At 31.8% G+C, this 16,923-nt stretch overlaps 2 protein-coding genes across 3 annotated transcripts; one reads left to right on the top strand and one right to left on the bottom strand.

The window, feature by feature from the left end:
* Positions 1-3: 3 nt before the first annotated feature.
* On the top strand, positions 4-12,064 carry LOC123007068 (homeobox protein Hox-B1b). Its single transcript, XM_044402098.1, has 2 exons — positions 4-672; positions 11,495-12,064. Exons 1-2 carry the CDS (start codon positions 33-35, stop codon positions 11,923-11,925), a joined length of 1,071 nt encoding a protein of 356 aa, XP_044258033.1. The 5' UTR covers positions 4-32; the 3' UTR covers positions 11,926-12,064.
* LOC123007065 (chaoptin) lies at positions 12,005-16,851 on the bottom strand. 2 transcript variants are annotated; one of them, XM_044402096.1, is made up of 14 exons: positions 16,756-16,851; positions 16,411-16,702; positions 15,700-16,355; positions 15,117-15,647; positions 14,841-15,065; positions 14,406-14,796; positions 14,095-14,339; positions 13,758-14,042; positions 13,516-13,710; positions 13,180-13,464; positions 13,005-13,130; positions 12,835-12,951; positions 12,549-12,787; positions 12,005-12,502 (listed from the first exon to the last, which is right to left on the bottom strand). In XM_044402096.1, the coding sequence occupies exons 1-14, from the start codon at positions 16,756-16,758 to the stop codon at positions 12,250-12,252; spliced, it is 3,843 nt and encodes a 1,280-aa protein (XP_044258031.1). In that variant the 5' UTR covers positions 16,759-16,851; the 3' UTR covers positions 12,005-12,249. The 2 variants fall into 2 exon arrangements, with proteins under 2 accessions (XP_044258031.1, XP_044258030.1); XM_044402095.1 differs by having other exon boundaries at positions 14,095-14,357.
* Positions 16,852-16,923: the final 72 nt, after the last annotated feature.

A 16,923-nucleotide genomic window follows, 5' to 3' on the forward strand; every position in this document is an offset into this window, starting at 1 on the left:
TTGCCATGTGACGTGTGTGCAGTGCCGACTTGATGAAAATGATGATGATGGACGTTGGGATGTACGGCCATCACAGTCAACATGGGACATACCCATCCGATAACTACTACAACTACCCCAGTGATATACCAAACGCCCAGCAAATGCCTCCACACTACTCCAATTACCACTACGAAGACCCATATGGATACACCGGGTCGGAGGAAACACCACCGTCGCCCCAAGAAGTATACTATCATCACCAGGCTATCCCTCAAGACAATCCCATAATCAACACAGAGACAGGATTAAGTTACACAAACTTAGATTATGGTAACTCAAACTACCCTCCTATCAACCATCAAAATTACAACGAACCGTATCAAAGAACCCATGAAAACATGTTGTTAAGACACCATGAGGAAGTGGGTGATGGACACCAACACCATTTTCTCCACGAAAACAAGTACCAATTGGAGGTTGACTCCGGGTATCATATTGGGGCAACTAACACACCCACAAACTCCTGCATGGAGTACCAACATCTCCAGAGGTATAAAGAGGAAACATTACAGGGAGATGGGAGGATGAGACAACACGTTATGCATAATTTGAATTCGGTTCCTCAACCACAACCAGTGTTACCAACGTATAAGTGGATGCAAGTCAAAAGGAATGTACCAAAACCAACAGGTGAGTAAATAGATAAAATAGTTTAATTTTGTAAAAATTGTAAAATGATTGTCATCTCGAGTTTTATCTTGTTGATTACAGCGGAAATGTTTCGTTACATTTGTTTATTGTAGTCTAGTTTAGCGACGCAAAGCGACTGGAATATTGTTGACTTTAAGTGTTTATGACTTATTTTTATTAATTTTGACAATAATTGAAATAAAAATAGATTATGCGTTTCATAATTTAATAAAACAAATGTCAATTGTTATTAATATCAAACAATTATCATCTGTAGGTGAGAAAAATAATTACTGTAACACAATTACATGTTTTTGGATAGAAGTTACGTGATAAGTTCATCAAAATATCATTATTCAAAATTAAATTTTATTATTTTTGTTATTTTGCAATTAGAATTTGTATAGCTTGAAAAAAACTGTTTAATTTATTTGGTATAATGAAAATTATTATAAAATGAACAAATTCAAAAAAAATAGTTGTCTTTGTCTAAATAAAATTCTAAATAAAACATAATATTAAAAATATTCTCTTTATTGCCTTCGTCATAAAACGCTGTACAAATATTTACAACTCTACTTTACATTTAACTTAAAATATTTAAAAATACTATACCTACATATGAGAAAATACAAAAAAGAATGACTATATGTTTGCGCGTTCAAGAGAATTTCAACGATGTGATTTATTATTTAGATTCATTATACCTTTAAAAATTACATTTATAAATATTCTCAAAACTAAATATGTATATACTATAGAAAATAGTTATTCTGTACTATTGGGGACTTTGGTCATCATTTTTCGGTCACTCCAAAAGAAAATAGGTAAGATAAACCAAGCAGTAGACATACTTCAAAAATAGGTCTCTTCATAATGTGCTGTAATATGTTGCTTACAAATTTTGATTTTTTTTTAATTCGTATTTTTTATTGTTTATTTTATATGTATTGAATAATAATAATACTAATAAATTATACGAATTTTGGTTTCAATAAATAAATTTTAGATAGAAAAATCAAATAATTTTTAAAAACTAAATTATTATTAAATATGTGATTAAGAAGTATCATATAACAATAACCTACAGAGGTCATTATTTTCAATTATATTTTCTTACTCTATCGTAATTGGCAAAAAAAGTTTCTACCTGTAGATACAAACAAGCTGATGTAAAGTTTTTTCTTTTATTTTCATTAAGAGTTACATGTTTCATCTGTTTTTCAACAGTGACAAATAATAGTTATTTACCTATCATTGGACTATTTTATTGCATAGTTTACATTGCTAATAGTCGGTGATGTGGTAATGAAGTTTGGTGTTATATTCGACCAAAAAATGTTGCAAAATTTTAACCTTATTATTTTTTTTAATATGAGGACATTTTTTTCTGTGGCTGTTTTTGCCGTTTTTAACTTATTTGGAGTATAGATTTTGAAGAACTAATCTAATGAGAGATCATATTTGTTTACAGTTGGTGTTACTAAACCCTCTACACCTCAGAAACTATAAACATTCAAATAAGGAAAATTTAGTTATTTTTGTTACAAGTGCCTAAAATACAGTTTTTGCGGACGAATTGTTCTTGTCTCCAGACGAGGCAAATCCAAGTCTGGAAGAGCTGATGAGTCCGCAAAAACGTTTTAGGTTGTTACAAACAACATACATACATATTTTTGTTAAAACTCCCAAAAAACGAATTCACACCTCTTATGTATTAATTTTATTAGTTATTGCTAATCTATTAACATATGTGAATTTAAACAAAAACTATTTTTTACATCTGATTTTATTCTGCCCTACCTTGCTGAAACTGATTACAAAAGTCATCAATATAAAGTAGTGTTGCTAATTAATTAATCCACATTTAATCAAATACTGATCCAGACTAAATCATTTTAGTGCAAATACAATAATAAATTTTATCCAGGTAGAACTGTAGAACTGTTCTAACAAACACCTTTTTTGAATGTAAATAAAGGTACAGTAGGTAAATACAGGGTGCGCTAGAACTCACGCCCCAGAGAAAATTTTCAAGTAAGGTAAGATACCAGGAACATGAATAAAATGTTTAAAAAATTCTGTCAAAAAATGTTGACATTTATTTTTTGACATTTGACATGTTTTATGCCTATTTAATGATTCTGATGATCTTGTATATGTTTTTTTACAATTATTTAGTAAAGGTACAAAAATCTTGCCAATAAAAGCCACAAATAACATTGAATAAAGTTACAATCTACAGCTTCCTTGTTTCCTCTTTTAATAGCCTATTGCAAAAAGACTTGGAAAATTATTTTTCCAACAGAAATAAATAGAGTCAAAGTGCAAACTTTAAACTCTCATAACTTCGAAATTTTTATAGATAAAATTTTTTTAACATTTTTTGCATGTTCCTGGTATCTTACCTTATATGGCATTTTTATATACAGCCTAAATCCTTTAACCCATCATAGACTTCAAAGTAGATGATTCTTACAATTTTAAATCTCAAATTAATGCCTATTATTGGCCAAAACTCCACCAATAAAATTAGATTTTAATATTCAAAGCCCAGTCGCATCATGCAGTTGCAAATTAAGAACATCTTAATAGGAAATTGCATTCTGAACCTTTTCAAACCCATAACGCACATCAGTGCGTTTAATCCGCTGTAAAGTGAAACACGTTTCTCGCGAAATAAAAACCTCCCTAATTTACGACTCTCGCTACCATACAATGTTGCAAGCATGACTATTCCAACATTCTTGTTCTCCTTGTAAATTTCATTTAGTGAAATCGATTATGCATGCCATGTCAGATCTCGGTCGGTGATAACTACACTTGACCCTTACGTAAATTGCCCCTTGCGTACTTTGTATCCACATGACACCCCGATCAATTTGTGGTGTTACACTCATCGCTTAATTACACTTCTTCTCACATTTAATTACGATATCCCACATTGTGCATAGCGCGAAAAGAATTGTTTTTTTTCTGGGCTTATGCACACACGTCGTGGCAATTTTTCTCGCTCGGATTCAACTTGCTTATTATTTTGAAATTGAGCATATCGTAGAAAAAAGTCGTGTGACAGTAGTCACAGCGCGTGGGTTGTTGGTCAGTTAACTCGAAGCGAGTTGCGTGCCTGTCGTCTACGGCACGGACCTCGTATCTGACATGCGAGCCTCAGGAAATAAACTAAAACCCAGCCACTTGAATTATTCCCAAAGTTTCAGTCGATGACAATGCGCTATTTTTAAATAGAATTAAGCTAATTACAAAACTTTACTACAGATATAACAGCGGTAATCGCACATCTTGATGACATTTTAACTTGTAGGGTAACTCCAGGAGAGGTAGACCACATTTTGAAAAACCTGCTGTAAAATTATGATTTTTATTTCAATTCAAACTACGAATGTACTTTCTAATAGCATGGACTTTTAGACAACTTATAAAAATAACAAAACAAAAAACACTATAAATTACTATATTTTTTCCATCTCTTCCACATTGTGAGGTTGAGACTGACCACTAATACTTTCCATTTAAATATATTTTTTTCGTAACAATGTTTTCTTTATTGCTGACGCATCTGTATCTATTTATACAGGGTGATTCTTAAATATACCGACAAAATTTATCACAGCTTTCTAAGGATAAATGGAGCCAAACTGTACCCTTTTTACGTTTATACCTTTTAGGGGCAAAACGCCCTTGATCCGTGCCACTTACGGCGTTTATGAATTGTTGTAATGATCAAGTACATTTTCATCACGTTAATACCATGGTTTCCACTACCTGTGCTAACACATCAGTGGCGTACGCTTTACTTCGAAAATAATTTTAATAAATTTTATGTGGAGAACGTTTAAACAAAGAATTTTTTAAATATTTTTTCCAGCATGTTCTCATTTGATACTATTAAGGATAAAATTTTGTCGGTCTATTTAAGAATCACCTTGTATACATCATTTGCGAATTCAGTTCACTAACTTTAAAAATGTTGTCTTTGGTGTGATAATAATTGTTGTAGTAGCTTCGTTTACCTCCATTTTTTACTGCAGTTACAATGTTTTGTATTTTTTTACCGTACGTTTCTTTATACAGAGTGGAATTTTTAACTGGAATAAAATTCATAAGCAATTTTTGTAAAAAATCCAGAAACAGGTCTATTTTTATTTTTCCTTGTGCATCATTTGACATTTATGGTTTTTGTTTATCTGCTTTCTAAAATGCACAGCCACATAACTTTTTTTTTTCAAATGTAATGATTTGAGAAATGATATCTCGTTTGAAAGGTCGTTTTGCAAGGAATACAATGTACTATTTATTTTCTGATCATTTTCAAAACCTATGTGATAAAAAATAAAACCAATCTTATAAGATTTTTTCAGGATTTTTTATAAAAATCGCTTGTATTCAAATTATGAATTTTATTCCAGTTAAAAATTCCACTCTGTATTTTTCTAATGTAAATTGTAAGCATGCTTCCACTAAAAATTACCAAAAAAAACTATCTTCAATAACGGTGGTCCATCTTTCTCCGATGCGAGAAAAGAGATAAATTACTAAATTACATCTGCACAACTTTGAGTAGAAGACTGGTTATAATTTGAGCTATACATCATATTAATATGTTTTTGCTTAAACTTGCCACCATTAAACTGAGATGATTGTAACGGGTGTTTTTTTAAATGTGGTGTCAAAGATATCCATGAAAGTTTGATTGTAAACAAGCCATCGTATTGAAAATTATTAATCTGACATTTGATACCTTGCGGGACGTATTAATAATTGTGATCCGTTCGCAACACACTCAAATCACCGCCAACTATGACGCCAAATTTAAATAAACACCTGTTAGGTGTATGCAAGCCACTATATTTTCTGATCAAAGTTGTGCGTAAAATGCTTATACATAATTTTGTATTAGACCCATGCGTTTTCCTAGCGCTCTCTTACAGTAACTTAAAACATTAGGATTTACATTTTGCTATGGAGCGCCAGAAAAACTCTAAGTTCAAAAGCCCATCTATACTGTTGGTCTATCTCTTTTGGATTTACCCTACTATTAAATAAAAAAAGTAAAAAATTTAAATCAGAAAAATAATAACTATAGTAAGATTTTCAAATAACAAACTTAAAAAAACTGAGACACATCACAGGAAACGGAATGTTGCAGAACTTGCACTTGATAGAACTTTGGAAACATAAACGACCCATCAATAAAAATTTCAAAATCAAGACTAAAGTTATTCAGTACTAACTTTATAATAAAAAATTTAAACATTTTAATTTCAAGAATGATGCAAAATTCAGAAAGTAGTTTTGTAATACATTTATTATATACAAAGCACAGAAAATGAAGTAAAAATGTTTCACAATATTTTTGTGACTTTTTAAAAAAAACATAAACAAGTATATAGCAACCTCGCCAGTAACAATAAATAAAAATTAATGTAACACCAAAATCAAACAAAAATTTGAAAAAAATAAATAGAGACAAAGTGCAAAATTTAAACTCCATTTTTATACCTAGATAGAATTTTTTTAACATTTCTTCCATGTTCCTGAAATCTTACCTGATGCGAGTTCTGGCGCATCCTGTACATACAATAAGATTAAAAAGTTGCAACATTTACTTTGTTTGATTTTGATTTTTTAATTTATAAAATTAAAGGTGTGCCTAATTAAAATAAAATATAATAATAAAATAATTAAACAAAGAAGTTAAATTCAAACAAGATTTCTAACTGATCTGCCTACTTACACACTGCATATATTACTTGTTAGAATTGTCAACATATCAAACTTGTAATGAAGATAAATGAAGGTGTTTTTAGATTTATTCTTTACCTGACACAGTTCTATAAATCATTTTTAACTGTCTCTCTACAAGTATTTCTCTAACATTCTAGCTTACTTTCATTTCATTATGAGAATGAAATAAGAAAAAAATAAATAATTCAGAAAAAAATAAATATGTAGGTATGTACCTCTAGTAAATACATAAGATGTTTTTAAACACAACTAAACTTCAGATTTATTAAATACATGTAAAAAATTTTAAAATCTTTAGATACAGAGTTAGCAGTAGCAAGTTTTGATTTACTACACAAGTTTATTGCTAATCAAAAACATTGATAAACTATTTTTATAAATAACTTTTTATAAAACATGGATAAGATTAAATTTTTAAAATATTTTTGCTAACTAGTCATACAGGGTGTTTCACATAATTTTACGAGGCCTGCGCATGAAGATGCATTCAATAATACATATACACAAATTTTGAAAAATTGGATAATCTTCTATGGTTTGTTCACCCTTTTAAAAATTACAACGTTTTCAGTTAGTTAGTGATTAAGATAAACTAGAATCATATTCATACCGTCTCGTGATAGAACAAATAATTGTTTCTAAAAAACTGCAGTTTATGACTTGTAATAACACAGTTTGACATGATGACTACTGTCATAGGTTTCCAAAAATTAAATAATAAAATTTATATTTTTTGTATCCACTGTTTTGTGATTTTTGTATATTTGGGTGTTTAGGCGCAAGCTTCGTAAAGTTGTGTGAAACACCCGGTATATAGTTGGAATCAGAAGTGTAAAAGCAATTTAAAACCTAAAAAATGGCCCATTATAAATAAGGGTTCTTTAGCCGGCGGTATTTCACCCGTATGTAAATAAAAATATATGGCTAATATATACATGTGACCGATGTCAAATTTGAAAGGCCACTTTGATGAGATCTCGACATTTTCTGATCCACGCGACCTGATACGAGCGTTCTACTAAAAGCTTTCTAGAGAATACCTAATATTGAAAAAAATGTTAGTACAGTATTCTATAATTGGCCTAGTAAAACTAATGTCGAGCAACCCTTAATTTATTAAATTGCTTTTGAGAAAATCAATTAAAATCATTGGAAATGAGTCTTCGACACCTTGCACAAAATATAAACAAATCATTATCTAAAACTTGATAATAAATCATTGAATAAAAAATATTTGACGTATATTGTATTAGTTTAAGCCTTAAGTTCATATAATTTTGCCACTAGTAATCCGCTTTATCTAATCATCTAATCCCACATAAAACCAATACTGTATCAATATGTTTTGAAATCGTTTGACATCGAAATCAGTTTTCGAACAAAATTACAAAATAATTACGATTCCATGCATTAGAAGCGATAAAAACGAATAAAAATTATTCAGATTGACGGCAATTCTATTGATCGAAACGTAAAAATGTGCTGGCACAGAAATGACAATTGTGACCTTGTAAAAATCTTTGACAAGGCTTTTAGAGACTTCTGATCAAGCCAGGCTCTGTCAACACTTCTGTTGACTTTTCATCAGCTGTATTTACTATTACCTCATCATCTGGTTGGAAGCATTTAACAGTGCCGGAGATAATTTTTACAAAAAAATATAAATTACCAAAAGCAATCTATCACTTTTATTATTTCCGTTATTAAATTTTTACAAGCTAATTACCAAAAGTTTTATAAATGAGCTTCTATTATTTATTATAGATAGAAATCTTTGAAAAGTTGCATTCATTAGTCAAATTTCGCAAGTCACGTATTTTTCAAATATTAACTCAGGGCAGGTCACGCACGCCAATGTGTTAGAGGGTGAATATCACTGCAACTAAAACAAACAGTCGAGGACGAAATCCATTAAATCTTTATTTAGTTTTGCTCGAGTGATGCGCAATATTGCCTCAGGTTTAGTATCAGATTTTGGGGCAAAACCGACCCCTTTCCTCCTTAATTTGCCACAAAAATACAAAAAGGGTAATGAAAATAAACTCTGATCAAAAGCAATAATAAAAAATAATGCAAAAATAAATCATATTTAAATAATTATTAACACACAAACAAATAGACCGTTATTGTTAGAAAAACAACGTTTTAAACAGGACGCGTTTAAAAAAAAATAAAAAATATGGAAACTATTTATAATAAGCTTTTTTATCAGATTGTCAAAATTAAAATTTTCAAAAATTATTAGAAAAAAGCGAAAGTTCTAATGGTAATGATTAAAATTTGTTTGTAAGTAAGAGTAAGTGTATAAACTCATTTTTTATTTCCTTAGTTTTCTTTTTACAAACGTAATACATGTTTGCAAATACATGAGAATTAATTTTTCTACATATTTGTAATATAATAAACTATTATTTTACCGATACAGTACTTAGTTTACAAAGTATCTAAAATAAACAAAAATTTAAAAAAATTAAAAAAACAAAAGATCTGTTAATTCCCATAAATCTCGTCATATTTATAATAGAAGTAATTATTCATACTTAACTTTTTGCACACATGACAACAAACGAAATCCAAGATTACAGTGTCACAAAATCAAAAATTTAATGCATCACTTGTTCTCTTATCACATTGACACTTTTGCATTTAATCTCGTTAAGTCCTAAGAAATTTAAGCGCTAAACCAGGTTTAATCCCCTAATCCCTCCTATTACATACTTCGAATTAAGCAATTTCAGATTTATCACAATTTTAATTCGGATGTCATCAGTGTTTTGACTCCGTCGCTCTCTGAAACGCAAACGGCCTTATCTCGATCTAAAAAGCAACAACCTGCTCATTGGACCAATTTACCACGACTGGTTAAGCTGTCAGTTTTGAGACACTAGTGATACGGATATCTTAAACTTTTTTGTATCATGTTTCGTCGAGAAATTGATCTTTTCGATTGCAAAATACAAACGTGTCTCTAATTGCCGAAACGGTTTTGATAATTTCGAATTAAGCTGAAGACGGGGCAAGTCTGGGGAGACATTCATTAATCTATTGTGACAGGGCGGTGTTAAATACACGCTACAGCGGTAATTATTGATGACGGACTTTAACATGACATGGGCTTAACACAATTATAAACCGGCCAAAAACAAGAAAACTGTACGAAAATGAATTTTATCGCATCGAGAGACTCGATTCGAGGATCCTGTCAGTTCAGAGGAAGCGACATTTGGTTCTCTTATCGCTTATCTCATTTACCCACTCAAGAATTATTTCGAAAAGTACCGATTTTTTTAGTTGAATGCGTGAGTTGAGTGCGTGTTTGAGGGTAGCGTGATCACGCCTGATAAAGAGATGCCCTCACAAAGAGCTAGTCCCATCAAACGGATATAATTAGTAGTAGAATAAGGTGACAAAAGTGGAATTAAATTGGCTTTTTCCTCAATTGATCATAATGGAAGAAATGTTTGGTTGGAAAATGTTTGTCTAGAATTGCTTTCAATGTTCAATATTTTCCCATAATGAATTAAACCACTTTAAAGTATTGGAGGTTCGAGTTTCAAGCTGCAATTTCTGTAATGGACGAAAAGGAACGATTTGTTTGATCTTTTGAGACGAGTTTGGGACACCAACTTTTCCTAAATTTAATTAAACAATTTCGATATTAGCTATATCTGGCTGCCGCTGAAAAAAGCCAGCGAACAAGATGAATTGAGGGAAAGATTCAATTAGGTGAATGTGAGGCTGAATGCAAGCAGCTAATAAGAAAACCAATCTGTCTTCGTTTATTAGTTCCGAGCTGAATTCGCAGACTTTGAAAAGCTTCCACACATCGGGAAAAAAAATTACCCAAGTCTGGCAATTGTTTGCAGACCGAATGCAATTTCACCCTTTCCCCTAAATGGTCAATCGTTTAATCCGGCAGCTGGTCAAGCAACAAAACAGAATTAGCTTGCTACATGACGTCAAACGTCTAATTTTCCTGAGTGGATGGAAATTTTCACAAATAGTCACGCTCTCTACTATATCGTATTGCATACTTTCTACGGTTTTATCGTTGTTCAGTTTCGCTTAGCACAACACAAGTCTATGGGGACAGAGTGATCAATCCTGCTTGACAGCACAACATATTCATATTCGCATATTTTTGCAGCTTTTATCTACTGTACCAGTAGCTTTAATATTCCATTAAGTCTAGTAGGAAGAAAAGACACTAAACTCGATATCGAAAAAACTGATTTAACAATTAATTAGAACAACTTGTAAACAAAGAATTAAATTAAGCAGTTACGAGTATGGAAATTAGTATCGATTACAACTGAATTATAATTATGAATATTAAGTAAATAGTACCTACGTAATCTAAATGCAAAATGCATGTATATTTGCAAGGTAGATAGGCGAATAAAAGTGAAACGGAAGCAGTCACAATGTGTCAGACCGTTCCATGTCAACCCAATGATAACATCTTTATGGAAGAAAAACGAATATTAATTTCATTAAAACCTTTGTTTCGACATCTTGCTCCTCCTACAGGCCCAACTTGGGCAAAAACATGTTTCATAAACCGCATTCTCATTCAAATCTTAACGACAATGAAAACTAAACCTGTACAGGGTGTCCCATGAGTAATAATGAGCTTGAAAATTTTTTTGGAGCAACCTACATTATATTTCATAGATCACGTGGATATTAAAATATTTCGTTTTAATGAGTTAAACATAATAATCGTATTTTTACTTGTGCCAAATTTCTATCAGTCAAATTGACTTTTCTTAATGACTTTAAGTGATGTTTGGTCACTATGTATTTATGAAAACTAAATATTTTAATATCCACGTTATCTTTGGAATGTAATGTTGGTTGCTTCAAAAATTTTTTCAGGCTCATTTTTACTCGTGTGACACCCTGTATATTGCAACGGTAAAACCAAAATTAGAAAAAAGTCAAATCATCAAAGTTATTTTTAGTTTTTACTGCCCAGAAAGCAAATTTTAAATTTAATTTATTATTATTGCTTTCAACGTTGATTACATTACATTCCACGAAACATTTGTTTCAGTACCCAAAATCCCGCCTGCCGACTTCCCAACCACGAGCAACCCATCATCTCTGGACACCCCCAACCCAGCATCGCGCAACTCTTGCTTGGGCTCCAACACCTCCAGCATGCTAAGTCTCAACTGTCTCAACACGGGCCGAACGAACTTCACCAATAAACAACTGACCGAACTTGAGAAAGAATTCCATTTCAACAAGTACCTAACTCGAGCACGAAGAATCGAAATCGCTTCAGCTCTTCAACTCAACGAAACCCAAGTGAAAATCTGGTTCCAGAATCGAAGAATGAAGCAAAAGAAGCGAATGAAAGAAGGACTCATACCTCCTGAACCGATTTCGGCTAGTTTAAACACAAGCAATAGCAATTCGCCAAGTTCAATAAACTTGATTCAGAATGAAGCCAGCAACGAGAACAGTCGTGAATCAAACTAGTGTGAAAAAACTGTGAAAGTTTATGTATCGCCAAAGAGATAGAGTAGACACTCCCGGGCAAAAAGTTTCATTATTTATTTGGGTACTATATTTATTTATAATTTATTTAAAAGTGTACAATAAAGTACTTAACTACGTACATGTTTTTTTGTAAATACCATTTTTTTCTCATTCAAATCCAATGTACATACTTATTTTAGTCTAACTAGATATGTTGCTCAGGGATTATATTATGTACCTACCAAATAAAACAAATCTAAATTAATTTCTTCGTTTCAAACTCGAGGATGTGCAACAACGAACACATAAGGTATCAGACGTATCCTAAACCATGTTTAGAACAATCTGGCAAAAAATAACAAGCCAAATCATCAATTTTTCCATTGAAGCTTTACTCCAACCACACTCAATATCACTTTTAAGAACTTCAACCAAACTCCGGTTATTTTTATTCGCACAGAGCGTATTCCTAAGACCATCATCAGTATGTCTACAATTATATTCCTCAAAATTAAAACTTGAAGCAACATTAGGACACAAATATTGCCGCCGTTTCCGCTCCCACACTTCGACCCATCTAGAAAATTAAATTAACTTACAAAAATTGCAAAAATCACAAATACCCCAAATCACAATCACAAGACCACTTTCCACCCATCAGTTTCAAATCAATCAAAAAAGCCGATCTAGGTTTGCCGGGTTTAGACCCAGTTGACGGATTTTGTAAATTTTTCAAAAGGAGATTATCCCTAACGTCAACACTCACATTTCTCACTTGCAACATATTGTGAAAAACGTCAAAAGGGATTTTAATAACGCTGGTGTTGCAAAGAGTAAGATGAAAAGTCGGACTTCGAATCCCCTACGAAATTAAAATAATAAAAATCAAGATTAGTCGGAGTCAAAAACCTGAAACATTTTTCCGGTGATTTTCTTTAAGCCTCTTCCGGTTAAAGTCAGGTTTTGTAATTTCAAAGGCCAAGCCCCTCGCATCTCATTATCTAAAGTATCTGTGTCTTTGATCACCTAAAAATTAATTAAATCAATTTTTAGTTAGTCCAAACTACGTCTATAAATACAAGAATTTCTAGATTCTTAAGTCCATCATTAAATTGCAAAATTGTGGGTATATTATAATTTTTAATATTGCTGTAAATACCAATCCTGAGTGTCCTCAACGGTTGCATTTTGCAGAACGCACCCAACTAAACAAAACTCATTTAGAATTAAACAGTCACTAAAAACAATTATTACTTCCAAAACACTCAAATCGATATTTTTTAAATTGAGTTCTTCTAACTGATTCGCAGCTCCTAGCAAACTCGTGTTGCTCAAAGTTGTTATGGGATTACCTTCCATTGATAAATACCTCAATTCAGTCAATGAGTGTGTCACTATTGGGACAGCACTCAAGTCGTTGTAATCCAAATTTAAATAACGTAGTGACGATATATTCCCTGCTATTTCAAGTGCAACAGTTGGCAAAGAATTAAAAGCAAGTGATAGTGAAAGTAGATTAGGTGTTGATAATGTTGGCACCTGTAATACATCATTTAGACAATTATTCAAGTAGTTGATAATATAATTAACTTGAGACAACGAAACGTTGTCTAGATTTAAATGAAGAAGAGTGTATTCTAATCCTTGGAAACTCAAACCGTTTATTTCTAAGGTGAGTTGGCTGTTGTGACCCAAATTAAGACTTGCTAGTCTTGGGATGCCTTTGAAAGTCCCAGCATCGATTTGACCTAAACGATTATAAGATAAATCCAACCAGGAGAGACTCTAAAAATGAAATTAATCATTCCTTATTTACCCAAACAAAAAAATACTTTAAATCGTGACAATTGTCCACCGTGTGATAAAGACGAAATACTATTCCAGGACAAGTCCAACTCGCATAAAGTTTCAGCTGAAGAAATTGAGAGACTTGTCAATGGTAACTTGGCCAATAAATTGTGTGAAACATCCAAACGTTCAAGACCTGTCTCTCTGAATAAATTGTCAGGTAGAGATCTCAGTCTGTTATGAGAAAAATCAACAATCCTCAAGTTACCCAAGAACTTAAACAAGTCATTCGGGACCTCAGAAATGCGATTATGCGACGTATCAAGCAACTACAATTACTTAAATTAAAAAAAATATTTAAAAAATTTCGTTAATATACACCTGAAGCTTTTTCGTATTTCTGAAAGTATCAAAGTCCAATTCATATAAAGAATTGTGTGACAAATCAAGAATTTGCAAGTGTGGCATATTTCCAAAAAGTTCTTTAGTTGCGTTTAAAAGTTTATTATGACCGAAGTAAAGTTGAGTTAGAGATAATTCAACTGGTCTAAAAAATTGTTTCGCCACTGAAGTGATGTTATTGAATGATAAGTCTAAGACCTTAATGTTTTGTAAACCACCAAAACCTGTACAGTAAACACAAACTGTTTTAAATAACGTAAAAATAAAATTTTGGTTAGAAGTTTTTTTACCTGTGTCTTGCTCAAACGGTATTGAAGCAGCGACGGCCAAATTTATTAATTTATTGTGACTCATATTGACATGAAACATTCCTAATGACCCCACTTGGTCAAAAATGTTAAAATCTAGAGTACTGATACTGTTATAAGCCAAATCCAAGTCTTCAAGTTCGGGCAAATTCTGAAAACTTTCGTACGCTATAGAGGCGATTTTGTTTCCTTTCAAATTCAGTCGTTTCAGACTTTTCAGATTCATAAAAGCGCGTCTTTCTAAACTTTCGATTTTATTGTCGTCTAAATGAATTTGCTCGAGTTGGATTAAATCAGAAAATGTGTGTTGTTGAACATTTCGAATGCTGTTAAACGAGAGGTAAATTTCAGTCAAATCGCGGTGAATGTCTCCCTGAAACACATTTATATTTATTGTTTATTGTGCCGTTTCAATACCTGAAATGTCCCTCTGTGGATAACTTCAATGATATTGTCTTGTAAATGAAGCTGTTTCAAATTTTTTAGAAAATGAAACGAATTATCTGGGACATTTCTAAGTCGGTTATTACTTAAATCGAGTTCTTCCAGTCGGTTTAAAATTTTTATAGCGTCACTTGGGAGGTTTTGGACCGATGAAGATAAAGCATGAGTTAATTTCAAGGTGAGTAACGAGTCACCAATCTACGGTTTTTATGATTTTTTGTTAAAATTACACATTCCACTCGTACTCACATCAACAAAAGCATTGTTTTCAATGCCTGAAATTATATTATCAGAAAATTGTAATTTCTTTAAAGCGTGGACGTATTTGAAAGCATTATTTTTGATTGTTTGAAGTCCCCCATAAGTAATATGTAACTCTTCTAAATCAGTCCCAAAATCGCGGAAATCTTCCGAAGAAAGACTCGGTTGAGATAAGCGAGACAGTGATAAAATTCTCAAATTTCTAAAAGTTTTTAGCTCTTGAAGTGAGATTGGGGCATTCTCATTTCCACTTAAATCGAGATGGTAAAGAGAAAACCGAGCTCCATTTAGTGATTGTATGGCATTGAACTTCTTTAAAGTATTTTCCCGCAATGACAATGTTTTCAACAACACCAGTCTTTGGAAAATCTCGTCAGAAAGAGACGAAATATGATTACCCGATAAATCTAAAATTTCGAGAAAATTCTCCAAACCGGAAAAGGCTAACGGTGATATTTCTTTCAAGCCGCAATTTCTCATATATAGTTCTTTGATTTTCGCCTGTCGAAATGCATTTTCCTGTTGAAAAATATATAAAAATAAAAAATAGTACTTCCAAATTTTTACATACCTCAACAAGACTAAGAGGATTCCCATCTAGGTAAGTCTTATTCAAAACATTAAAATACTGAAACGAAGCAGCTTTCAACATCGTTATTTGATTATAATCAAGTCTTAACAAATCCAAATTGAAGAGAAAATTATAATTTGCATTTTGTACACCCACTTCTAGTGCTGGTTGCATTATATTAATTTTATTATAACTCAAATCTAATTCTCTTAATGATTTTAAAAATGAGAGTGCTTGGTAAGGAATTGAAGTTAGTTGATTATCGGCTAGAATTAAATTAGATAATCGACCCATGCCATCTCTGAAAACCGAAGGATCGATTTCTTTCAAATTGTTTCCTTTCAAATTGATTGTTTCCACCATTGGTAAACCAGAAAATGAGTCGATTGGTAAATGAGTAATGTAATTATCGGTGAGAATCAATGTTGTTAGAGAATTTTCAAGTCCTCTCCAATTTTCAGGAGATATTCTTGTAATACTATTTCCTCTCAAATCCAAATATCTTAGTTTTCGCAAATATCGTATTGAGCGATTTGGGACACGTGTTAACTGATTGTGACTCAAATCTAATTCCCATAACGACCTTTCAAGTCCCAGAAATGTTTCATCAGGAATGTATGATAGAGGATTCTTGCTTATTACAATTTTATACAACCCTAGTGACAAAAAAGCTTGAATTGTTTTTGTTTAATTTTGTTGAAAAGTATATACCTGTACTTTGCAGAAAATAGGGTTCAAGAACTTTTAAATTGTTATTTTCTAGATGAAGCATAAACACTTTTGAGATATTTACAGTTTCTGGAATTCTGGGCAAGTGATTATTTTGACACCTAACTATGCCTAAATCAGGACCACTTTTTGAACATTTACAAAGTGTATTAAAATAACATGAAGGGTAACGCACTAAATCAATTTCGCGCGCTCCACTTAAAGAAATCCATATCATTAAGAAAAAAGTTCCTAAGATTAAAATATAGCCAAAGCGGCAAAAGGCTATCACGTCCTAAAAAAATGAAAATCGATTTGTTTTAAATGAAATTCAAATTTTAGACATACCATTTTTGCTGCTATTTTAACTAATTAGAAAACACACAGTAAAAAACACACACACATCTTCTAACTACGACTAGTTAGCAAGAAACTACAACAATGACTAACAAACTAAAGCATAATGAAGCCTTAAAAGTCAACTAATGGGGCTTCAAGTAATTGGATTAAATTTAT

Source organism: Tribolium madens, unplaced genomic scaffold, assembly GCF_015345945.1.
Source record: "Tribolium madens isolate multiple individuals breed KSU strain unplaced genomic scaffold, Tmad_KSU_1.1 Scaffold_3;HRSCAF=73;Tcas5.2_LG2, whole genome shotgun sequence".
NCBI classification, from domain to species: Eukaryota; Metazoa; Arthropoda; class Insecta; order Coleoptera; family Tenebrionidae; genus Tribolium; species Tribolium madens.

What these genes read in the sequence shown, in the direction of transcription:
- LOC123007065 (XM_044402095.1), bottom strand. An exon ending in CTATTTTCTGCAAAGTACAG is followed by an intron (nt 16,356 to 16,410) that starts GTATATACTTTT and finishes TTTTGTCACTAG; the next exon opens with GGTTGTATAAAATTGTAATA. An exon ending in TCGATTTGAGTGTTTTGGAA is followed by an intron (nt 13,131 to 13,179) that starts GTAATAATTGTT and finishes AGTTTTGTTTAG; the next exon opens with TTGGGTGCGTTCTGCAAAAT.
- LOC123007068 (XM_044402098.1), top strand. Translation starts at nt 33, where the DNA reads ATGAAAATGATGATGATGGACGTTGGGATGTACGGCCATCACAGTCAA. An exon ending in GAATGTACCAAAACCAACAG is followed by an intron (nt 673 to 11,494) that starts GTGAGTAAATAG and finishes CATTTGTTTCAG; the next exon opens with TACCCAAAATCCCGCCTGCC.